Below are 23,666 nucleotides of genomic sequence, written 5' to 3'. Positions count from 1 at the left end.
GAAGCAGATGTTTCTAAGAGAAACACACACAAAATCATTGCATCAGATGCCGGGATCATCACATGCAGTGCCTCCAATCACGACAGCCTCTGAGACTCGTTGCCTGGGCAGTCACTGGCAGATTGGCACTCCAGGGGTCCAGCCTCCCACCCCCAAATGCTTTGCAAAGCCTCGCCAAATGGACGCGATTGTATTGACTGGCTGCCACTCCTTGGTCATAGATACCTGAGAGTTGATGGTCAAAGCTGATTAGCTGGGGCTATAAGGCAGGATAGCCCTGGACGTGCAGGGTTTGAGGAGGTGGGCGTGTTCTCCAGGCTCTCAAAGGTCCTGCATTGTTCAACTGTGCCTGACACGGACCCCAGTGTCATTTCTGGTTCCCTCCTCTAGGTATGCACAACCTTCACTGCAGAGCACGCCACGCATGGTCACATCAAGATGCACCATGCCTACACCAACGTGGTGGGCCTGGGGGACTCCAGCACGTGGAGGCTGCCTTATCTCAACCGCTATGTCTACATGTTCCTTGCTCCTTTCCTCCTCCCCATCGCCACTCCACTGGTGGCTGTTGGTGAGTGCCATCAGAGCCCAGTCGGCAGTGCCCTGCATGGACCTGGTTCTCCTGCTCTCTTTCCCTGCCTGGCTTCATGGAGGCTGCTTGTAGAGGAAGGCCTGATAGATTCTTGCTGAGACAGCATGGTAGGGTAGAAAGAGCCTTGGACCCAGAGCTAAGTCTGGCTCTGCCACTTACTAGCTGGGGGCCATGGGCAGATAATTTAACCTGTCTGAGTCCTGGGTCCTGTACCTGCTCCTCAAGTATGGTATGAAAGAAAATGAGATCCTAGGTATAAAAATGCAGGGTCCAGGCATGGTGGCTCACGCCTGTAATCCTAGCACTTTGGGAGGCCAAGGGAGGTGGATTGCCTGAGCTTAGGAGTTTGAGACCACCCTGGGCAACATGGTGACACTCCTGTAATCCCAGCACTTTGGGAGGCCGAGGTGGGTGGATCACCTGAGGTCAGGAGTTGGAGACCAGCCTGGCCAACATCGCAAAATCCTGTCTATTAAAAACACAAAAATTAGCTGGGCATAGTGGCAGGCCCCAGTAATCCTAGCTACTTGGGAGGCTGAGGCGGGAGAATCGCTTGAACCTGGGGGGCGGAGGTTGCAGTGAGCTGAGATTGTGTCACTGTACTCCAGCCTGGGGGACACAACGAGACTCTGGCTAATAAAAATAAAAATAAAAAAGAAGTGAGCTCTTCTTCAACATAGTCAGCATGCCTCCCTCCATGCTCAGATGCCAAGCGGTAGGAGATAAAGGCCTCAGTGACTGCCCCAAGGCAGGCAGATGCGTACATGCCAAGTGGTAGGAGATAAAGGCCCCAGTGCCTGCCCTGAGGCAGATGGAGGAACTGGACACGGAGTTCCTCATGGGAGGCCAGGGCTCAGCATTCAGCTCCAGCGTCATTTCCACAGGGACATCTCCCTGTTTCCTGCTCAGGGAAGGCCCCAGAGTAGAGCTTCCTGTACTTCCTTGTCTAGCACTTACCACAACTGCTGTTAACTACTTAATTACTTAATTCCATAATTGTGTCCTGTCCTGCACCCACTGAAGCTCCTAGTCACCTCTGAGTTCCTGACCTAGGACAGCACCTGGCAGAGGAAGCACTCGACACTGTTAAACTTGATCTTGAATGATAAGTAGGATCTTGACTGGTGAACAGAGCAGGAAGGGTCTCTCCAGGATGAGGCACGGGCACGGTGTGATGAGACTGAGTGGTAGGCAGTTGAGAGCATTAGGGAACCACGGGACCTGAGAGGTGCCCAGGCTAAGCCCCTCACTGTTCAGATGGGGAGGGAGGCCCAGAGATGGATGAGACTCAGTGCAGAAAACAGAGAGGGTCGTCACTGCAGCTGGGCCAGGAACCCCTCTACCAGGTCCCCCCACATGGGAGGTGGGGGACACAAGAATCCTCTGGGTAGCATGAGATCCCAGGACACCTGCAGTGGGGTGGGGAGGTCCAGGCTACCTGGCGTGACCCACGTGTCTGTCACAGCACATTGGCTGCCCATGTTCTCCCGGGACAACAAGCCCCGCCGGATACATGTGATGAGCCTGAGGGCACTTAACCTGGCCCAGGTGCCTGTGCTGGACTGGGCATTCGGCCACTCGATCATCAGCTGCCACATGGAACAACACCTCTTCCCCAGGCTCTCTGATAACATGTGTCTGAAGGTAGACCGAGGGCTGGGCTGGGGGTGCTGGAATGAAGGGACTGTTAGAGGGTGGAAAGGAAGATTCTCCAGCCCAGCGGGGTCGCTCACACCTATAATCGTGGCACTTTCGGAGGCTGAGGCGGGCAGATCGCTTGAGCCCAGGAGTTTGAGAGCAGCCTGGGCAAGATGGTGAAACCCCATCTCTACAAAAAATTCAAAAATTAGCCAGGTGTGGTGGCACATGCTTGTGGTCCCAGCTGCTTGGAAGCTGAGGTGAGGACCACCTGAGTCTGCGGAAGTTGAGGCTGCAATGAACCATAATCGTGCCACTACACTCCAGCCTGGGTGACGGGGTAAGACGCTGTCTTAAAAAAAAAAAAAAAAAGGTGGCAGGGGAGGGAGGAACCTTCAGGGTTCACCTGAACTCCACGTCCCCCAACTGGCCCGGTCAGAGGTCACCCAGGAAGGGCAGTCCAGTGTACCCACAGCAGCATGGGTTTCAGATCAGAGATACCCAGGTTTCTTACTAGCAGGGTGACTCTGGACAAGTGAACTGAATACCTCTAGGCCTCAGCTTTCTCTTCTGTAAAATGGAAGTAGAAGGGCTTATGTTGACAGGCTTTGAGGATGAAATGGAGAAATATATCTGAAATGTTCAGCACACAGTAGGTGCTTGGTAAAAGGGAGCTCTGGTTTTTATCCCCCTGTGCCAAGGAGGGCTGTCATGCAGTCAGGATCCCTGGATGTTGGGAAGAAGCCACTCCTTTCTTCTGCTGGGTTGGGGACAAGAATTCTGACTTAAGCCCTTCTACTCCAGAGGGAGAATCTTGGAACAAGGCCGATAGGAGCTGCGGGTAGGAAGATGACGCCACCCCCCACCATAGGATGATGGGCCTGTCCACAGCCCCGGCTCATAGGCCCCTCTCCTGCCCATTTTCCACCAGGTGAAGCCCGTGGTGTCCCAGTTCCTCCATGAGAAGCAGCTACCGTACAACGAGGACTCGTACCTGGCTCGCTTCCGGCTGTTTCTCCGTCGCTATGAGGAATTCATGGTGCAGGCCCCACCTATCACTGAGCTCGGGGGGCTGCAATGAGGCCGGGCCAGTGCAGCCACCCCGTCCCTCCCTGGCCCAGCCCTGGCCCTCCTGCTCCTGTTGGCCCAGGGGGTGTGGCTCAGTGGCTGGTGGTGGACCTGGAGAGTGGAGGCTCCAGGCAGGCAGGGGGGCAGGGGAGCTCAGGCCTGGGGTCCGGGGGCCACCTGCCTTGCGTGCTTTTCTGGGTTTTGAGGCGTGTCTGGGGGAGGTGGTAATGGTGGCTGTGCATTCTGGTCAGTTGGGACCTCGGCAACTTCATCTCAGGACTAAAGAGCTGGGTCCTTCCCCCTGCTCCATCCTTGGTAGGACTAAGGGGAGGTGACAAGGTGAGTGAGGAGGGATACTGTGCAGGGGCCACCTGGGAGACAGCAGGGGGCACAGAGAGATCAGGGTCAGTTCCCTCGGCTGGGACCTCCCTGGCATTGGGACAGCCCCACACGGCCTTGGCCACTGTTTCCTTCAGGCTCTGCCCACCAAGGTGCCCTCTCCCCGGGGACCTCAGGGTGAGCTTGCTTTTGGCAGGCCTTCCTTGATCCTCAGCCAAAGGAACCTATGCAAGGCACTGGCTCAGCAGTTCCCCAGGCCGCAGTATCAGTGAGATAAAAGTGAGTGTGTTTTGTGGGGAGGGAACTCCAGGGGAAGTGAGGGGAGAAGGTTCCTCAGGGACAGAGTTGCGGAAAGAATATAAGTAGCAGGCTGGGGGCAGTGGCTCACGCCTGTAATTCCAGCACTTTGGGAGGCCGAGGCGGGCAGATCACGAGGTCAGGAGTTCGAGACCAGCCTGGCCAACATGGTGAAACCTCGTCTTTACTAAAAATACAAAAATTTAGGCCGGGCGCGGTGGCTCAAGCCTGTAATCCCAGCACTTTGGGAGGCCGAGACAGGCGGATCACGAGGTCAGGAGATCGAGACCATCCTGGCTAACATGGTGAAACCCCGTCTCTACTAAAAAATACAAAAACTAGCCGGGCAAGGTGGCGGGCGCCTCTAGTCCCAGCTACTCGGGAGGCTGAGGCAGGAGAATGGCATAAACCCGGGAGGCAGAGCTTGCAGTGAGCTGAGATCCGGCCACTGCACTCCAGCCTGGGCGACAGAGCGAGACTCCGTCTCAAAAAAAAAAAAAAAAAAAAAAAAAAATTTAGCTGGGTGTGGTGGCAGGTGCCTGTAGTTCCAGCTACTGAGGAGGCTGAGGCAGGAGAATCGCTTGAACCTGGGAGGTGGAGGTTGCAGTGAGCCGAGATTCCACCATTGCACTCCAGCCTGGGTGACAGAGCGAGACTCCATGTCAAAAAAAAAAAAAAAAAAGAATAAATAGCTTCGAATGTGACCTTGGCTAGTTCAAACAGTTTGCTTTGTTCTGTGATGTTCAGAAGTGGTGAACCTGGGGATCATCCACTGGGAGAGAGAAGAATTTGTGGGAGGGGGCTGGGGTTGGAGGGGGTTCTGGGAACAGGGTCTGGAGGACAGATGGCCTCACAGAGGAATGGGAGGAGGGTGGGGTGCAGATAGAAGCGCCTGAAGTCGGGGCTGGGCGGGGCTGTGGAAGGATGGTCTGCAGCCTGGGAATAAGGTGGGAAAATAAGGGAACCGCCAATGCCAGGCAGAGGAAGAGGCCAAGGTGCTGGGGGACACCACTGAGATTCAGCCTACAGTGGGTAGTATTGAGAGGGTCAGGAGCTGCCCCAGCTGGAGGCTGGACTGGGAGGGTGCCAGGAAGTGCCCAGGTGGAGGCTGAGGGAGAGACAGAGAAGGAGGCCAGACCCATTAGTTGAAAACAGGGTCTCTCACCTTGGCACCATTGACCTTTTTTTTTTTTTTTTTTTTTTTTAATGGAGACGAAGTCTTGCGCTGTTGTGCAGGCTGGAGTGCAGTGGCGTGATCTCAGCTCACTGCAACTTCCGCCTCCCGGGTTCAAGCGATTCTCGACCTCCCGAGTAGCTGGGACTACAGGCACCTGCCGCCATGCCCGGCTAATTTTTTGTTATTTTAGTAGAGACGGAGTTTCACCATGTTGCCCAAGCTGGTCTCGAACTCCTGAGCTCAGGCAATCCGCCCACCTCGACCTCCCAAAGTGTTAGGATTACAGGCATGAGCCACTGTGCCCGGTCACTACTGACATTTTATCTGGCCAATTCTGTGTTGTTGGGGGCTGTCCTGTGCATTATAGGATGTTTAGCAGCATCACTGGTTTCTACCTAGTAGATGCTGGGAGCTCAAGTTGTGACAATCAAAAATGTCTCCAGACATTGCCAAGTCAACCCAGTTGAGAACATGCAAGTCATTCTCTGAGCACGTAATTGCCTTGTTTTTCAGTGAAGGCCTTGGATGGGGTGAAAGGCGTGCTGACCCTGCTGATAAGGAGACAAACTGCCGGCAAATGGGAGCCTGTGGGATGGGCAGAGGGGTCTGGCTACAGGCACAGGCATTCCCTGAGCCCTGTTCCGTTGGAGAGCCCCTCTGTGGTGTGGCCTTAGGCAGCTGCAGAGAGGCCACTGATTCCTTTAGGTGCACTCCCCACTCATCTCCACCACACCTTCCTTTACCAAAGATCGCAGCTCCTTCACACGCCCTTTTCCACAGCTACAGGCTCTCACTAGTTCCTAAACAGTCTGAAACAGCTCCCTCCAGGCTTGTGGTAGTAGTGGCTTCCAGCTGTTGCTAGCCTGGGGTGCTTCTCCATTCCCTTCACCCTGCTCACACCTCTGTATACAAACTCCTTCATTAAACTGTCCTCAATCACCCCTTTTGAGTGTGCCATCTGTTCCGTGCTAGAAGGCTGACTGATAGACTGGAATTTTGGATCCAGGCAGCCCTCTTGGCACGAGGCAGGCTTGGCGGCTCCCCAGCCCACCGCTTTGCTATATGTTATTGCTGCTCCTTGGAAATGCATTAGCAGCTTAGAAATGGCCTTGAGGTCTAGGGGTGTAATTAATCAAACTGCTAATTCTCCATCTGAGAAATGCAGTGGCAGAAAAGGCCCCAGTTGCACAGTCCTGGCTCATAATTAAAACTATCCAAATACATAACCAATGACTCATTGTTATTGATCTGGACTTGACTGGGGTATGGGCAGCAGCTGCAGGCCCTGGTGCCAGATCTGGCTGTACCACGGGTATCCTGGGAACAAGTCACTCGATTGCTTTGAGGCTCCATTTTCTGTTTCGCTTAGGATGTGGGCTGGGAATTTCTGGGGCCTGAGAGGTGAGGGAGGTGACAGGAGTGAATGAAGTATATCCAGGTCTCTGCAGAGACCTAAGGCCTAATCTACAGAGACATATGGGAGGTCATAATACATATGGATGACGATAATAACTCATATTTATCTAGCATTTGTGGAAGCAGTCTTTAGCTACATCACCTGATTTTAATGTCTACAACAAATTGCCACTGTTCGTATTTCCCCCGAATGTTACAGATGGTGAAAAAAAGTCCTGGTGAGATTAAATTTCTCAACGTCATATAGCTAGTAAGCAGAGGAAGAGCGATTCAAACCCAGTGTTGTCTGACTCTAGAATCCATCCTCTTCACCACCAGATATACTGCCTCTAGATGGGGAGCCCTACATACACTTTCGATTGTATGAACTTCCATTATGTGCCAGCCAGTGTGTGAAGCCCTGGGGATACAAGAGCTAATGAGACTGGGTCCCCATCTTCGTGGAGCTTAGTCTACTGCAGGGGTGGTCAAACTCTGTAAAGGACCAGATAGTAAATATCTGGGGCTTTGCGAACCATATGATCTCTGTTACAATTACTCAGTTGTGCCATCAAAGCACAAATACAGCCATAGACAATATGTAAAGAAGCATGGATGTCTTCCAATAAAAAGTTTTATTCAAACTGAAGTCTGAATTTTATGTAATTTTTACGTGTCACACGATTTTATTTTTTACCATTAAAAATGTCAAAACCAGCTGGGTGCAGTGGCTCACTCCTGTAATCCTGGCACTTTGCAAGGCGAGGATCGCTTTGAGCTCAGGAGTTTGAGACCAGCCTGGGCGACATGGCAAAATCCCATTTTCACAAAAAATGCAAAAATGAACCAGGCGTGGTGGCAGGCACCTGTGGTCCCAGCCACTCTGGAGGCTGAGGCCTGAGGCTTGCTTGAGCCAGGAAGCAGAGGTTGCAGTGAGCCGAGATGGCACCACTGCACTCCAGCCTGGGTGACAGAGCGGGACCCTGTCTCAAAAACCAAAACCAAAACCAAAAACCCCAAAACCTTCAAAAAACCAAAAACAGTAAAAGCCATTCTTGTTGGTCATTCAAAACATGTTGGTGGACAGTATCTGGCCTGCAATCTATATGTTTGCCTACTCCTGGTCTAGTGGGACAGGCATAAAACACAGGACCTATTAGAAAGCAGTACAGTATTTACTTACCAGTGGGCGAGAGGGGAAGTGAACAGTAAGGGCACAGAGGACTACTGGGATATTGGCCATGTTTTATTTCTTGATCTGGGTGGTGGTTATATGGTTACACCTTGTGATATATTGTCAAGTTGTACACTTATGATTTGTGCAGTTTTCTGTATGTTATTCTTGAATTTAAAATCTCATTAAAAACGACAGTGTAGTAAGTCATGATGCGGAAAGGTCGGATGCTGTGGAATGAGAAGCCTTTAACTCCTTGGAACTTGGGATGGGACGGGTCAGAGAAAAGGCTTCTCCAAGGAAGTAATGTTTGACAAGAAGGCCCATGGGGAAAAGGAAGAGGGATTAGGTTTATTGGGTCCGTTGTAACTACGGATCCTGTTCTTATTTAAAAAAATATTTTGGTCATAGACTTGTTGCATTAATTTTGACCTTTTAAAACGTTGCAGTATTATATTTATCTTGATTACTGAGTGTTTTGGAGCCCCCTTAAATTCTGAACCCGAGGAGAGTACCTCAACCCTGGTCCCGGCACGGCTGCACGGGGGTCGGAGGCTCTGTCCTTAGTCCCATAGGTAAGCCACTGCCACGCCCCCCTTTTCTTCACCTATGTAATGGGAAAGGAGGTGAGGTGGGACGAACTTTCCAGGGTTTAATATTCTCCCTGGTCCGACAAAGACAGGGATTTGAGGGATTACCTAGGCACAACACCCGGGGTCGAAGAATGAAGCTGCTGGGTTCCGCGCGGGAACTCCCTTGTTCCGGACTTCCGCACGGGTTATTTCCCAAAGGCGGGAAGGCTCGCTTGGAGCCGGACTAATGATTGGCTGGAACGAAGTCACGCGGGAGGATTCGCTATCAAATGGCAAGGGTGTATGCGTCATCAGCGAGCGACGAGCGACTCCCCGAGAGGGGCGCGGCTAAGTAAAATAGGCTCCTTTCTAATTGGTTATTTCCTTGGGAAAGGACTGAAACAGCGATGGGATTCGCTCTCTTCTAGGCTTCCGGGATTGGGGGGAAGGTGAGGCTTGGGGAGAAATGTATTAAATCGCGTATACCCCGGATGCTCTGAGGGGCGGGGCTTCTACGGTGGGGCGTAGTAAAGGGCGGGTCTCTCTTTTGGGGGCGGGGTTCTCTCGGCAGTAGGGGTGGAGCCGCAACGCTCTGCTTTCCCGGAGCGCGGGGGGCGGGGTTTAGGGGCGGGGCCTGGCTTGTGGGCGGGCCCGGGCAGGGGCAGGCTTGCACTGCGGGGCAGTAGCCAGGATAAGATCCGCTTGCAGGTTGCTGTTCCCAGCCATGGCTTCGCGCTGCTGGCGCTGGTGGGGCTGGTCGGCGTGGCCTCGGACCCGGCCGCCTCCCGCCGGGAGCACCCCGAGTAGGAGCAGGGCGCCTTTGGGGCTGGATGGGAGGGCGGGGAGGCCTGCGAGCGCTGAGTAGGGGTCGGAGCCGAGCTGGGGAAGGGCTGGAGAAGGGTGAGACTGAAGGAGTGTCTTCCTGCTAGCGAGATCGCGGTAGTGTACGGGAGTGGGCGGAGATCTGTGCGTGAGATGTAAGGCTTCTAGGGTGAGAGAGGAGGTCAACAAAGGTATAAAGGAGAGACTTTGAGATCCACAGGTGTGAGACGGGGTGAATGGGGAGTGATACGGAGGTCTGTGGGGCGAGAGGCGAAGTCTGAGTCGAAACAGTGATCTGTAGGAATAAGATGGGTCTATATGGGCAGTGTAGCGTTTTGTGGAGAGAGAGAGGGGTTAGAGGAGGGACACTGTGGGGAGACCCACGGGGGCGAGATTGGGATGATGTGGAGGCCGTTGGAAGGATGTGGGATTCTAGCCGATTGGATAGGGAATGAAGTGTTATTGGGCAGGCCATTGGCAGTGGTGTAGTAGGTTCATGGGTGAGATGCGAGGCTCTGGAGGAACACACAGCCTTTGGGGGTTCAGATGAAGTAAGAGACCCTCAAATGCCACAGCCTTGAGGAACAAGAGAAGGAGGATGCAGGTGAGGGTGAAGCTTGGGAGGTTCCAGCTTCTGTTGGATATTCAGGTTGGTTTGGGACTGGGGAGAGAAGTTAATTTTGACCTTTTCCTTCTCCTCTGCCTGGCCCCAGGCTTCCGCCACCATTTATCCACACAGGAGAAGACCCTTCAGATCTGTGTGGTGGGCAGTGGCCCTGCTGGCTTTTACACAGCCCAACACCTGCTAAAGGTAAACCACTTACTCATAGTCCATCATTCACCTGCTGCTCCAGTCCTAAGGGCAAGGCTCACCCTCTTTGGGTTTTAAGAGCACTCCTGGATGCCTGATGGGGAAGGAGCCCCCAGCCATCTGGCCTGGATACTTCCCACTTGCTTCCTCACCTACACCTGAGGCTCCCCTCCCCTCATGTCCTCAGTGTGAGAGAGGGATAAAACACACATTGGTGGTGAGTGGTCAGTGGCAGGTAGTCAGCTTTGCCTCCCTGGCCAAGCACTCCAGGGGGTTTGTGTAGACCTGCAAAAAGACTTTGTTCTCCTTTATCTTCCCTCTTTTCTCCTCTGTCTTCACTCTGTCCCAAACATCCTGCATCTTGAGGCTACCCACCTTCTCCGCTTTCTGTAACTTTACCTGCCTTGCCATGCCCTCCTCACCCATAGCTCCAGTCCTCCATGCCATTCTGTTATTTCAGCCTGCTCTCTGCCCCTCTCCCTTTCCCTGTGAAGGCCAGGATCTCAAGGCTTTCAGTGTCTGCCTTGGCAGGAAGGGCCCCAAGCCAAGTCTACAGGTTATACTTGAGACTCCACATCAGACTTGGGGACAGAGTAGAGAAGGGATACCCAGGTTAACTGAGACATGAGACAATTGCCTAGCTTTGGAGAGGCTTGGAGTGTCCGTGGAGACAGGAGAAAGGATGAATATCTTAATTATACACACACACACACGAAATGTAGGGTGACCAACTGGCCTGGATTGCCCAGGACAAGGGACTTCAGCGCTAGCTGAAGGTTCTTGGGAAACCGGGATGAGCTGATCACTCTGCTGAAAAGTGAGCCATGCATGCTTCCCAGGCAACACAGCTGAAAGAGCTAATTACAATAATGTGGGCAGCGTGCGCCGAGGCAGGTGGGGTCAATCAGAAACTGTTTCCTGGGTCGGAAGCCCAGGTGGCTCATGCCTGTAATCCCAGCACTTTGGGAGGCCGAGGCAGGTGGGTCACGTGAGGTCAGGAGTTTGAGACAAGCCTGGCCAACATGGTGAAACCCCCATCTCTACTGAAAATACAAAATTTGGTCACGTGTGGTGGCACATGTATATAGTCCCAGGTACTTAGGAGGCTGAGTCTGGAGGATCGCTTGAACCCAGGAGGTGGAGGTGACATTGAGCCACCTCCAGCCTGGGCGACAGAGAAAGACCCTGTCTCAAAAAAAAAAAAAAGAGTGCATTTGAGCTGCATTGAAGCAGACCAAGGGCTTTGGCAAGGGCCTCCCACATGTGGGGAGTCATTCTGGAATGCAAGGCCATGGGCACGCTGCCATGTGGGAGGGAGGACAGCCTGGGCTCTGGGATGGAAATCAGAGAGCACACAGGGGCTGGAGAGGCCCTGAAGGGCTTCGTATAAGGGACATTTTGTTAGCTGAGCCTGAAATTTTGGAAGTGGGGAGAGTAAGCCTTCCAGGCAGTGCTCTGTTTTTTTTTTGAGATGGAGTCTGGCTCTGTCACCCAGGCTGGAGTTCAGTGGCACAATCTCAGCTCACTTCAACCTCCACCTCCCAGGTTCAAGCGATTCTCCTGCCTCAGCCTCCTGAGTAACGGGGTTACAGGCGCACACCACCACATCCAGCTAATTTTTGTATTTTTAGTTGAGACCGGCTTTCACCATGTTGATCAGGCTGGTTTTGAACTCCTGACCTTGGCCTCCCAAAGTGCTGAGATTACAGGTGTGAGTCCCCGTGCCCGGCCAGGCAGTGTTCTTGGCACAAGTGTACTCAGCTGGCAGACACGTGCATGCTTTCCTTGTGGAATGGGATGGGGAGGGGCTCAGGCCAGTTACAACCCTTGTTCTGATCCTTGGGCTGATCTTTGCCCACAGGGAGCTCCAAGCTACTGGCTGTGCTCCTAAGACAGGACCACGTGCAGCACGTTTGGGACAGTGGCACTTAGCTTGAGTCAGGCACTGAGCACAGCATCTCGTAGCATCCTCATGACAACCTGCAAAGCAGGTGTCATGCCTCTTGCTTCACAGGTAAGGATGCTAGGGCTGAATGAGGTTGTCCAGGCTTCCACTGCGGAGCAGGGATGGCACTGGAATCTGAGCAAAGGCAGCTCCATGTGAGGCCATCCATGTTCGTCCATTCAGTAACCATTTACCGGACGTAACACGTTCTGGGCACAGGCTTCACTGGGAACATGGGGGTGAGCAGGACAGACGTCCCTGTGCTCGAGGACCTGACATTGGAATGTCGGGGGGACAGGCGGATAATTTACAAGGTATTTTAGGGCTCTGACGGCTGTGAGCACAGAGACTGGGGTGTGGGGAGGGGGTCCATGCCCAGTCTGGAGGAAGAGATGTCCCAACTGCAGTCTGAAGGACAGTAGATGTCAGGTTGGGGGACAATGGCAGGAGTGTCCCAGGCACAGAAAACTGTGTGAACAAAGAGGAAGAGAATGGCCCTCTGGAGAAAGGGCAAGTTCTGGAAGGTGTGTGTGCAGTAAGGAATGAGGAGGTGAGAGCCGAGGCTGAGAGCCGAGGTAGGACCCAGATCCTGGGAGGCTTGGAAGCCACTGACCAGGCTCTGGAGGCAGGTTTCGCTGGGAGGTGTCCACAGCTGCCTCCTCTTCCCCCATCAGAGTCTCCTGGGACATCTTATCAAAATACACATTTCTGGGCCTAGCTCGGACCTAATCACACTCTGTGGCTGGGCCCAAGAGTCAGCAATGTTAAACACCCTGAAGGATTCCTGTGCCCACTGCTGTAGGTGGTTGGCTTCACTGGAGAGTTTTCAGGGTGCTGATTTCCTTCAGGATGCCCCTCTGCCTGCAGGGTAGGTCCAGGAAGGGCTGGTGGCCAGAGAGCAGTGGGGAGCTGCTGGGGTGGTAGTGAGGAAGAGGACTGGGAGGATAGGGGATTGATGGGATCAGGTGGGGGGTCAGGGAGGAGCCCCAAGTTCCAGCTTGGGCCCTGAGTGGATGGGGTCGAGGGAACAGGAGTAGAAGGGGAGAGGTTTGGGGCAAGGGGACTTGGCTAGAATCTGGATGGATTTGAGATGTCTGGGGTGGGACATCCAGGGGTTTCAGGTTTGGAGCTTGGGAAGATGTCTCAGCAGGAGAGAGAGAGTAGAAAGTCATCAGCAAGTTAAAGGGAATTTGGGGTTGCAGGAGGGAGTGGGTTAAATCCCCAGGGAGGAGGGAGGGGGGCCACATCAGAAGAACCTCAGAGAATGTCCTTGTTAGCGGGGAGCAGCTAGAGGGATGGCAGGGAGGGAGGGAGGAAGGAAGGAAAGCTGGAAGATGAGGTTAGCCACGGGAGATAAGGGGTAAGAATATCCGGCAGACTTTGTTCCGGAGGTGGCCCTGGAGAGGACATCGTGACCCAGAGTGAAGGATCCGTCACAGGAAAGAATGGAAGATAAGGATAGAGAGGTCGGTTGGGTGAGGTGTTGACCTCCAGGCCGAGCAGTTTGAACTTTATGCTGTGGCACTGGGCCCCAGCGAAGATTTTTGAGCAAGGCAGTGACATACAACAACAGAATAGTAATGATAGCTCCCTCCTTGATTGAACACTCAGAGTAGGTTGCACCCCGGGCTGCCTGATTACTCATTTAACCTTGAGCAGGACGCCACAGGGCTCTTCTTTTGGACAGAGAAGAAACTTTCCCCAGGCCATAAGCCAGCTAGTGCTGGAGCTGGGATTGGCACCCAAGGCTACCTGTTTGACTCCAAGTTGGGAGCGCTTTGTGGGTACAACATCGTGGGACTTGAGGGAGGTGGTTTGGGTAGCCCCCTGTGGCTGGCCTGGGATGGAGAGAGGCAGGAGGTGGGGGAGGGTGGACTTGGGCGCAGGCAGGGGAGTGGAGGGGAAGAGGGGATTTGGGCAAAGGTGAGGAGGTGGGTGGGAGCCTTTGTTGTGGGTGGGGAGACTGATGGGTAGGGGCTTATTTGCCTTGAGTCCCAGTGAAGCTGGAGGTGTCATAGTGGGGACCTATGATAGGATGGGGGGCTGAGCGTGTCAGCCATAGCACCCCTAACTGCTTTACTGCTAACTGGCCTGTGGCCCAGAGTCCCACCACCCTGACCTCCTGGTGCTTCCCAGCAGCTGTGAGAGGGAGCTGTCATCCGTCCTAGTGTGCAGAGGGGGAGACTGAGACCTGGGGAGGCCCTGGGACTTGCTGGGATCATGTGGCTGGTTGGTGGCAGAGCCAGACCAGACTTGCCTGCTGGACCCCTGACCCTGTGCCTTCCACATGGTCTATCAAGGTGCCCCGGGAAGGCGGTCAGTGCAGAATCACTGCCTGAGACTGTCTTTCTAAGACTGAGAGCAGGCCCATTTCCACCTCTCTTCCCCATGAATCCCCACCTGTGCCCCTCCCTGTCCTGCTGCTCCCCTTTTCCCAGAGTGTGGTCCTGGGCACTAGAGCTAAGGCACCTGTGAATTTGGAGGGTGGCCCTCAGGTCCTCAGACTGGCTGGGACCTGAGGGTCCCAAGTGTCGAAGGGTTGGAGGCCAGGGCTGTGGGTTGTGCTTGACCTGAGAAGATAAAGAAGCCGCCCTGATACAATTCCAGTTGGGGAAAGCCACAGCCTCCTCAGCTGGCCACATTTCTCCCCATCTCCAAGGGCTGGCCGTCTCCTTTTTTCTTTTTTTTTTTTTTTGGAGACAGAGTCTTGCTCTGTCACCCAGGCTGGAGTGCAGTTGCGCGATCTTGGTTCATTGCAAACTCTGCCTCCCAGGTTCAAGTGATTCTCCTGCCTTGGCCTCCTGAGTAGCTGGGATTACAGGTGCCCACTACCATGCCCAGCTAATTTTTGTATTTTTAGTAGAGACGGGGTTTCACCGTGTTGGTCAGGTCGGTCTCAAATTCCTGACCTCAGGTGATCCGCCCACCTCAGCCTCCCAAAGTGCTGGGCTGACAGGCGCAAGCTGCCACGAGGAGTGAGTGCTCTTTTTCCTTGCAGAGGGTGGAAACCTTGTGTTCTCAGCCCAGAGTCCTGAACTCTCCTGCTCTATCTGGGGAAGGGGAGGACCTGGGGGTCCCAGCCTCTCTCAGCCCCACCAGCTGCCACCCTGTTCCCAGCAGCACCCCCAGGCCCATGTGGACATCTACGAGAAGCAGCCCGTGCCCTTTGGCCTGGTGCGCTTTGGCGTGGCGCCTGATCACCCCGAGGTGAAGGTGGGTCTCTGTGGGCCTGGAGGCTGGGGTTTGGAGGCTTTGGTCAAGATGAGGAGGGCAGGGAGGCTCCCTGGCTGGATGACAGGACTTCATGCCGTCTGTGCCGATGCCACCCAGCTTCCGTCCTGGGGACACAGAGTGGTGAGGGTGGTGCAGACGTGGACCCTGGAGCTACCTCACCCTCTAACCCCTCCCATTCCCGGGGGACCTGGCAGAATGTCATCAACACATTTACCCAGACGGCCCACTCTGGCCGCTGTGCCTTCTGGGGCAACGTGGAGGTGGGCAGGGACGTGACGGTGCCGGAGCTGCGGGAGGCCTACCATGCTGTGGTGCTGGTGAGTGCAGCCAGGCCCTAGGTCGGGGAGGCAGGGGCTGTAGAAGGGGACTGGTGGCTGGGGGTGGAAGGCAGCAGGGGTGAGGCCAGGATGCAAGCTGCTGAGGAGAAGCTGGAAGGAGGCCACTGGGAGCCTGGGGGGGCCGCCCAGCCCATCAGTGCTAGTGTTGAGGGCTGTGGGTCTCGGGCCTGCCATCTTTCATCAGAGCTACGGGGCAGAGGACCATCGGGCCCTGGAAATTCCTGGTGAGGAGCTGCCAGGTGTGTGCTCCGCCCGGGCCTTTGTGGGCTGGTACAACGGGCTTCCTGAGAACCGGGAGGTGAGTTTGGGAAGCATGCCTGCTGCCTCTTCCTCCCCGCCCCTCAGCCTTTTAATGCCAGACCCGGGGAAAGAGGGAGCTGCCATCCAGTGGTGAGATGTGACAACATGCTGACTGAGGTGGGAGGCCAGCTGTGGAGGACCTTGGGGGAGAGCTGGGTCCAGGTGGGGGAGGAGGGACCAGAGTCGTGGACTTTACCGGTGTGGAGAAGCCCAAGGGCACAGTGGGGACCAGGCGTGAGGCACCTGCAGACTGAGATGAGCTGAGTGGAGCAAGGCCGGGGGACCCTATCAAGACCTTTCCCCTCCAGCTGGAGCCAGACTTGAGCGGTGACACAGCCGTGATTCTGGGGCAGGGGAACGTGGCTCTGGATGTGGCCCGCATCCTACTGACCCCACCTGAGCACCTGGAGGTGAGTGTTAGGTCGGGGCTGGGCGGGGTGGAGGTGGAGTCACCCTGAGGAGAGAGTGCCCTTATCTGCAGGGTTCAGGCCTCACCTCTCCAAGCCGGACTCAGTGCCTCTGTTTCCCCGTGGTGCCCAGGCAGAGGCCCTCTGAAGGGCAGTGCCATGAGCTTCCTCTTCTAGCATTTTCCCTTCACTTTCTGCCTCCAGCTAAGTGGTGTTTTTCTCTTATTCTTCAGTATGCCACAGGACCCTTGCTCACACCATCCCCTGCTTGGATCATCCCCACTCACCTCCCACCAGTTAACAGCTAAAGTTCACCTTTGAGATCTTGGCTCAGTTGTCCTTTCCACCAGAACTTCCCTGAATTGGTCCACTCCCCCATCATGCCTCCCGTAACCCCATCTGCTTCTGTTTCACAGCCTGTTATCGCCACAGCAATTTTACACACATTGATGAGTATTTGATGAGTATCTCCCCAGCAGATCAGAAGCTCTGTGAGGGCCTGCTCCTTGTCTCTTTTGCTCACCATTGACCACCCCTGCTCCTCCAAGCTCTTCACGTGGAGGGGAGCACATGGTAGAGGCCCAGTAAATCCTTGTTGAATGACCGTGTGGGCCTGGTGTGCTGTTAGTTGGAGCCATTTGCAGAGTTGGCAGCAATGCTCCATTTGGCCACCAGGGGGGAGCAGTGGTGCAATTTTGGGCCGCCAGCCTTCTGGCCCACGGTGGGGACATGACCAAACGGAGAGTGCCCTTTCCTGGGTCAGTGTCTGATGACTCCAAGGCCTTCCTTTTGTGCCAGAGAACGGACATCACGAAGGCAGCCCTGGGTGTACTGAGGCAGAGTCGAGTGAAGACAGTGTGGCTAGTGGGCCGGCGTGGACCCCTGCAAGTGGCCTTCACCATTAAGGTGCTGGGGCCAGAGTGGGAGGAGCCAGGGTTCCAAGTGGAGGGGGCCTCTCCTTAAGGAGTAGGGGTGGGGCAGAGCCCCTGGGAGTAGCTGCTGCCTGGGATGGAAGAAGGGGAGCAGCCAGGGCCCTGGGGGCCCTGTGCCTTCAGGGAGGAGGGGAGGTCTCTGCTGCCTGGGCTGGACCCTGGGGCGGGCTGAGGCGGACTGTGTCCTCCCCTTTCCCTGCCCCCACCTTCAAGGAGCTTCGGGAGATGATTCAGTTACCGGGAGCGCGGCCCATTTTGGATCCTGCAGATTTCTTGGGCCTCCAGGACAAGATCAAGGGTGAGGGACCCTGGCCTGGCCCCCCACATACTAGGGGGAGGGTGGCCTAGGTCAGACAGGGACTGGGGAAGGGTGTGCAGGGAGAGGGCTGGGGCCCAGGGACAGCCTGGAGACATTCTGCGTTGCCAACAGAGGTCCCCCGCCCAAGGAAGCGGCTGACGGAACTGCTGCTTCGAACGGCCACAGAGAAGCCAGGGCCGGAGGAGGCTGCCCGCCGGGCATCAGCCTCCCGTGCCTGGGGCCTCCGCTTTTTCCGAAGCCCCCAGCAGGTGCTGCCCTCACCAGATGGGCGGCGGGCAGCAGGTGTCCGCCTGGCAGTCACTAGACTGGAGGTGAGTCTCATGTTTCCCAAAGACACCTCGTTCCCAGGCCTCTGCCACCCCAGCACCCCAGCCTGGTGTTGCCCGCACTCTCCCCAACAGGGTGTCGGTGAGGCCACCCGTGCAGTGCCCACGGGAGACATGGAAGACCTCCCTTGTGGGCTGGTGCTCAGCAGCGTTGGGTATAAGAGCCGCCCTGTCGACCCAAGCGTGCCCTTTGACTCCAAGCTTGGGGTCATCCCCAATGTGGAGGGCCGGGTTATGGATGTGCCAGGTGAGAGGGTGTGAGGAGGCTGGGTGCTGAATTATGGTGAGAGGCCGAGAAGCTGGTGTCTCCTGGGGCCACACGTTCATTCATCTAGCAACGTGCACTGAGAAACTTCTGTAGGACAGGCCCTCTCCAGGACCCAGTGCCACCCTCCTCTTGGCCCTGAGAGAAGTCCCAGTCTAGCTAGGACATATGGGTCATATGTCGGGTCATTAAGTCATTCAACAGACATTGACTGAGGTCTGTTCTGGGCTAGGCCATGTGCTTAGTGCTGGGATTAGAGATTAATAAGGCAACCTGTGTCCTCAGGGAGCTTCCAGCTTTACTAAGGGCCCACATACTTATCTAGTGATTAACTCACTTGGTAAACATTTACCAAGGGCCTACTGAAACTGCAGGGGAGCAAGCCTCAGCTCCTAAGCTTAGGGATCCCCTCATCTATAGAGAAACAGGTGTAAGGGGGTCGGCCTGGTAAAAACAGGGCGAGAAGAATCCAGGGCAGTGGACCAGTGGCCACAGCGGGCTCAGCCGACAGTCTGCCAAGAGGCGTGGGGTGTCTGTGTGCGTGCACATGGTATAGATTGTGGGCACAGGATGGCCAGAGTGGTATCCAGCCACCTCCCTTCCTTCCCCTTTTGTTACCCCCTCTCAGGCCTCTACTGCAGCGGCTGGGTGAAGAGAGGACCTACAGGTGTCATAGCCACAACCATGACTGACAGCTTCCTCACTGGCCAGATGTTGCTGCAGGACCTGAAGGCTGGGCTGCTCCCCTCGGGCCCCAGGCCTGGCTACGCAGCCATCCAGGCCCTGCTCAGCAGCCGAGGTCTGGGCCCCGATGCTGAGGTCCTGGGAGGTGGAGTGGGTGGTCCTTCTCTGGGGCCTCACTCTTTGGGAGGGGGTTCTGGGAGGGGTGAAGGAGGAGGTGTTGACAATCTCCCCTCTGCTTCAGGGGTCCGGCCAGTCTCTTTCTCAGACTGGGAGAAGCTGGATGCCGAGGAGGTAGCCCGGGGCCAGGGCACAGGGAAGCCCAGGGAGAAGCTGGTGGATCCTCAAGAGATGCTGCGCCTGCTGGGGCACTGAGCCCAACCCCAGCCCCAGCCCCAGCCCCTGCCCCTGGCAGGGAAGGGATGAGTGCTGGGAGGGGAAGGGCTCCATCCATCTGAGTGGGACTTTGCAACCTCTGCTGATCCCAGCCGGCTGTGGCTTGGAGGCTTGGCTGCTATTCCAGCGTCTCCTCCCTCCTAGGGAAGGTTGCCCTTGCGACCAAGAGTTTAGCTTTCAGCAACCGAGGTAACCTTAGGGACAGGTGGAGGTACGGGCCTACCTAACTCCTTACCCACCTCTCTACTGCTGGACTGTGGAGGGTCACCAGGTTGGGAACATGCTGGAAATAAAACAGCTGCAACCAAGAGCCATGGTTAATGGGGGACTTGTTTTGGAAGGGTTGGGGTCGGGGGTCACCTTCTGGCCGTTGCTCCCCTACCGTCACCAGGTGGCGCTGCAGAGACGGCTCCCTGCTCGGGGCCTTTCGGGGGCTTGCTGGGGCTCGGCAGCCAGGCCTGGCATAGACACGTTTCCTTTCTCCGCTCGGCCCTGCTGTGGCCGCGGGTTCCCTGTCTTCTGTCCACACTAGGGCTGCCCGGGACCGGGACCCCCCCTCCCTGGTGAGCCCTCAGTACAATCAAAACAGAAGAGAATAAATGGGAGCAGGGGGACTGAGCAGCAGCTTGTCTCCTGTACCTCTGGGTGCCCCAGGCGAGTCTAGCCCGGGGCCCATTCTTTGGCTCCCAAAGCCTTCCTGCCTCTGTTTCCAGTCAGACCCACTGGACTTTAAAAATAGTGCTTCAATCTCCCTAGGGGTTTGCAGTGTCCGGAGAGTGGTCACTCCCGTTTATGGCAACCCCCAAGATGCTGCCTCGCTTTATAAACTGAGGGGTCCTCGAAATTAGCCCAAGGTCACACACTCGTGAGCTGCGGGCTCAAACCCAGGTTCCAGGCAGGCTGGTGTTTCCTCCGAGGCGCACTTGCCCCGAGTGTCGGGTCTGGGGACGCGGTCCCGGAGAGGGGAGAGGGACCCGGGCCTGCGGCGGGAGGGGCATCGAGGGGCGACTGGTCGAGCCGGGGCGGAGGTGGCGGGCCCCGGCGGGGCGGGCCCTCGCGGGCGGCGGTGAAAGCTCCCGCACAGTCGGCTGCGAGCCCTGGGAGCAGGAGGCTCGGCGCGCAGACCAGCCCGGGACGGAGCCGGGCGCCGTGCGAGCCTCGGGAGGGGCGCGGGGCGCGGGGGCCGGTTGGGGCCGGCCAGGCCGCGCCACCCTCCCCCGCCCTGCCGCGCCCTGGCTCCGGCGCCCGCGGAGCTGAGACTGAGCGCGCCAGCGCTCCGGGGCCGAGGCTCTGGGACAGACACCGCGAGGGAGGCGGCTGGCACGGGCGCAGCGCCCCTTTCTCTCGGTGAGTGGCGGGCGGCAGGCGGGGGGCGCCAACTTCGCCGCCAACTTGGGGCTGGGTTCCCGCGGCGCGCAAGCAAGGACGGCGGAAACAGAGGCGCGACACCCGGGGGGAGTCGGGCCCGCGCAGGACTCTTGGGGCGCAAGGAGGGGGCGGCTGGAGGACCCGGACCCTCGAGAACCCGGCCTTGGGTTTGGTCCCGGGCGGCCGGACAGGAGGTGAAGAAGAGGCCGAGGAGACAGGCGCGCGGCGGACGTGCGAAAAGGATGCGGGTGAAGCGCCCAAGACGTTCGTCCCCGGGGTCGCCGAGCCCCCCTCCTCCTTCGCCTGGCGCGGCGGCACCGCGGGAGCGGGGGAGTCTGGGCTGCCGCGGACCCCAACTGTTGCTGCTGGAAGCCACCGGGGCGGAGGGCGGGGAACAGGGCAGGGAGCTGGGGCCGGGGCTGGGATCGACCAGAGCGAGGGGTTGGAAAGGAATGGAGAAGGCGAAAGGGGGCAGTGCGGCTCCCCAGCCCAGTGCCCCTGTTTCCCCAGGTCTGCTGGGCACCTGCTGCACAGTTGCCTCGGCGCCCAGACCCCTTCCCCCGCCGCGAGTCCCGATTCTTCCCCTCCAGCTCTGCCCCATCTCCTCTGCCCCAGCCTAGGTCTCTCCCTCCTGCGACCTGGGAGAATCGGAGTGGGCTTCCAGAGTAGTGGCATCTTGCAGATGCTAGCCCGTGCCCGGCTCTCGGGCTTCCAGAGCGCGAAGGGAAGGGTAGGCAGAGAGGGCGCTGGGCGAGCGTGACCTGGCGCTGGGCCCTGGCTGCGCACCAGCCGCCTGCGCCAGTCTCTGGGGGCTTCACCCAGGATCCCCGACGGCGGGGAGGGGAAGCCCCAAGCCTCCTGTTTCCTGCCTAGGCAGGCAAGGCGGGGACACACGGAGCAAAGACACCAGGCAACCTGAACCTCCAGGTGCGTCCCGCGACCCTGCAAGGAGCTACTGGGTGAGCAAGACAGGAATTCCCGCCAGGCCCCGATGCCCACCCTATTCGTCCACTCGGTTTCCCAGCCCTGGTAGTCCAAGGGGACTTCCGGCTCGGTCCCCCAGCCCTCGGATGGTGGCGTCATCTTAGTTCAGTCCCTGACCCCAGGCCACAGGAAAATCGAGGAAAGAAACTTATTTGGGGAGGGTACCATTCCGCTGGCTGTATCTCGGAGCTCGTCCAGGTCTTGGCGGGGCTAGTGACTTGGAGCCTGTTTCTAAACTCCCGAAGAATAAGAGCTTGCAAGGGGCAGGTAGGCAGGTCCGGGACACTTGGGTTCGCCCAGGGCCCCGGGGCAGGCCTGGGCTGGTACCAGGGCCTCCTGCCAGACTGGCTTGGTCCCCCCACTGCGGGGCTCAGGATCACGACCCAGCTTGGGGGAGTAGGGGTGGGGGCGCAAGAGTCGCGGACGCCGGCGGGGGACAGCGTGGGGCGGGGGGCGCCGGGTGCGTGGTGCCCAGCTCCGCCGCCAGGAGGCGTGGCGCGGGTCCCCGCCCGGAGCCGCCGCCGCCGCCGCCGCATCGCGAGTGTCCTTGAGCCGCGGGTGACGGTGGCTCTCGCTGCTCGCGCCCCCTCCTCCCGCGGGGGGAGCCTGATGCCACGTTCCCTATGAATTATTTATCGCCGGCCTAAAAATACCCCGAACTTCACAGCCCGAGTGTAAGAGATTCCTGCGGAGGGGAGGGGGCGGGGCGTCCCGGGGGCCGGGGGGAGTCCGGGCTTGGTCAGCGGAGACTGGGGGCTGTAGCCTTGGAGGAGCGAGAACTCCGTGCCCCCAGCAGTGGGGCATACTAGAACGGCGGTCCTCTCCCCTGGCGCCTGGGTTCGGGTTTTGGCTGGGCAAAACAGAGGGAAGGAAACCCGACGGCAAAGGAAGGGCGGCTCACCGGAAGGGCAGGGGGTCCGGGGTTCTGCTGGTGGGTGGGGAGGACTCCAGCGACCAAGTTTCCTAGCCTGGGAGAGGGGGAGCCATCGGTATCTCCGATGTGAGCCGGTGTGAGTGCGGGAGTGTGCATGTGCGTGCAGGTCTGTGCCAGGGGATCTGGCTTGAGCTGTGGGGACCCAGGAAGAAGGCCCCCAGCCTGGGAAGGTGCTCAGACCCTTCCAGATGCTGCTGTGTCCTGAAGGATTGACTGCCATCCTCTCTGGGGCTCTTTGGGGATCTCTGTGTTTGTCAAACATTAGTTTAAGGGCTGTTTGTGGAAGGGGTGAGACCTTGAGTGGGTGGGTGGGCAGAGGTCTCTGAGACAATGTGTCTGCCCTCAAGGAGCTCGCAGTCCCGTGTGGGGCAGGGTGTTCATGAGTGCACACACACAGCTGCCGCAGGACAGAATGGAGGGGTGGAGGGGACTACTGCACAGAGCTCCCCACCCAGGAGGGGAAGCCAGGGCAAGGGGAAGAAGGGCAGCTGCCCCAGCCTGGGCAGACCCTGCGCCTGGAGCCTGAAGCATGAAGGCAGGTGCCTGTGGGAGAGGGATTTCAGCTGGGCCCTGAAGGAGAGTAGACTTCTGTTGGGGTGAGGATGATCCAGCCTGGGGGATGCTGGAACAAGGCCTGGAGACGGGGGCAGAGTGGGGCTGTTTGGCCAGCAGACTGGCAGAGCTGTGGGCTCCAGGGATGGGAGGATGGTTGGTTGTGGTCAGGGTGCAGAGGGCTCTATCTGTGGGACTAAGCTGTCCGGACTTCATTTGTGGGCACCAGGGAGTAGCTGTCCTGTGTGATGAGGGAGCAGTGGCTGGAGGGAGGATTCAGCAGTGCAGTGGGGCTGGTGGGGGTGGGTAGATGGGAGGTGGGGAGGGGGAGGCCAGGGAGGAGATTGTTGTGGGGCAGAGCGGGGTTTGTCCCTCCTACCTCTGTCGGGCGGCTGGGTTAGACAGGATAATAAGACAGACGTCAGAAGCTCCTTGAGTCTGCCCCTTGCTATTTGGAGCCCAGGGACTTACCTAGTTTTGGCCCCTCTCTCTGGAGGTATTCTGGGATCCCTCCCCCATTTTAGGCCCCTTGGTTAGAGGTACAACCTGCCTCAACTCCCCCACCCCCCAGCCCGGGAGGACACCTTCCCTTTGAAGAGAGTCTCTGGTGTCCCCAGCCCAGGAGAATGCCTTCCTATTGGACAGAGTGGAAACGAGAACACTTTCAGCTGTTATCAGACCCTTATTCCTGCAGGTGAATGAGCTCTAGGTCCTTGGTTAAGAAAAGGTCTTGACTGGGGAGGCTGGAAGCTTGAGGGGAGTAGGGAGGGCAGGCTATTGGTGGAAAGAGAGATACATTT

The 23,666-nt window shown here is 57.3% G+C and overlaps 2 protein-coding genes across 12 annotated transcripts; both read left to right on the top strand.

Annotated features, from left to right (window-relative positions):
- The first annotated feature begins 216 nt into the window (after window positions 1-216).
- FADS6 (fatty acid desaturase 6) lies at window positions 217-3,720 on the top strand. Its single transcript, XM_010387644.1, has 3 exons — window positions 217-571; window positions 2,058-2,236; window positions 3,162-3,720. Exons 1-3 carry the CDS (start codon window positions 439-441, stop codon window positions 3,309-3,311), a joined length of 462 nt encoding a protein of 153 aa, XP_010385946.1. The 5' UTR covers window positions 217-438; the 3' UTR covers window positions 3,312-3,720.
- Window positions 3,721-8,895: 5,175 nt separating this feature from the next.
- Window positions 8,896-19,340, top strand: FDXR (ferredoxin reductase). 11 transcript variants are annotated; one of them, XM_010387649.2, is made up of 12 exons: window positions 8,896-9,055; window positions 9,788-9,885; window positions 14,951-15,043; window positions 15,259-15,381; window positions 15,587-15,700; window positions 16,011-16,112; window positions 16,908-17,015; window positions 17,255-17,339; window positions 17,472-17,671; window positions 17,762-17,933; window positions 18,580-18,750; window positions 18,877-19,338. In XM_010387649.2, the coding sequence occupies exons 1-12, from the start codon at window positions 8,977-8,979 to the stop codon at window positions 19,005-19,007; spliced, it is 1,476 nt and encodes a 491-aa protein (XP_010385951.1). In that variant the 5' UTR covers window positions 8,896-8,976; the 3' UTR covers window positions 19,008-19,338. The 11 variants fall into 11 exon arrangements, with proteins under 11 accessions (XP_010385951.1, XP_030778841.1, XP_030778839.1 ...); XM_030922981.1 differs by having other exon boundaries at window positions 16,890-17,015; XM_030922982.1 differs by having other exon boundaries at window positions 8,912-9,055; window positions 14,948-15,043.
- The last annotated feature ends 4,326 nt before the right edge of the window (window positions 19,341-23,666 follow it).

This window comes from Rhinopithecus roxellana, chromosome 19 (assembly GCF_007565055.1).
Source record: "Rhinopithecus roxellana isolate Shanxi Qingling chromosome 19, ASM756505v1, whole genome shotgun sequence".
NCBI lineage: Eukaryota > Metazoa > Chordata > Mammalia > Primates > Cercopithecidae > Rhinopithecus > Rhinopithecus roxellana.
The sequence above is the reverse complement of the archived record's forward strand: the minus strand, read 5'-3'. Positions and strand labels throughout refer to the sequence as shown.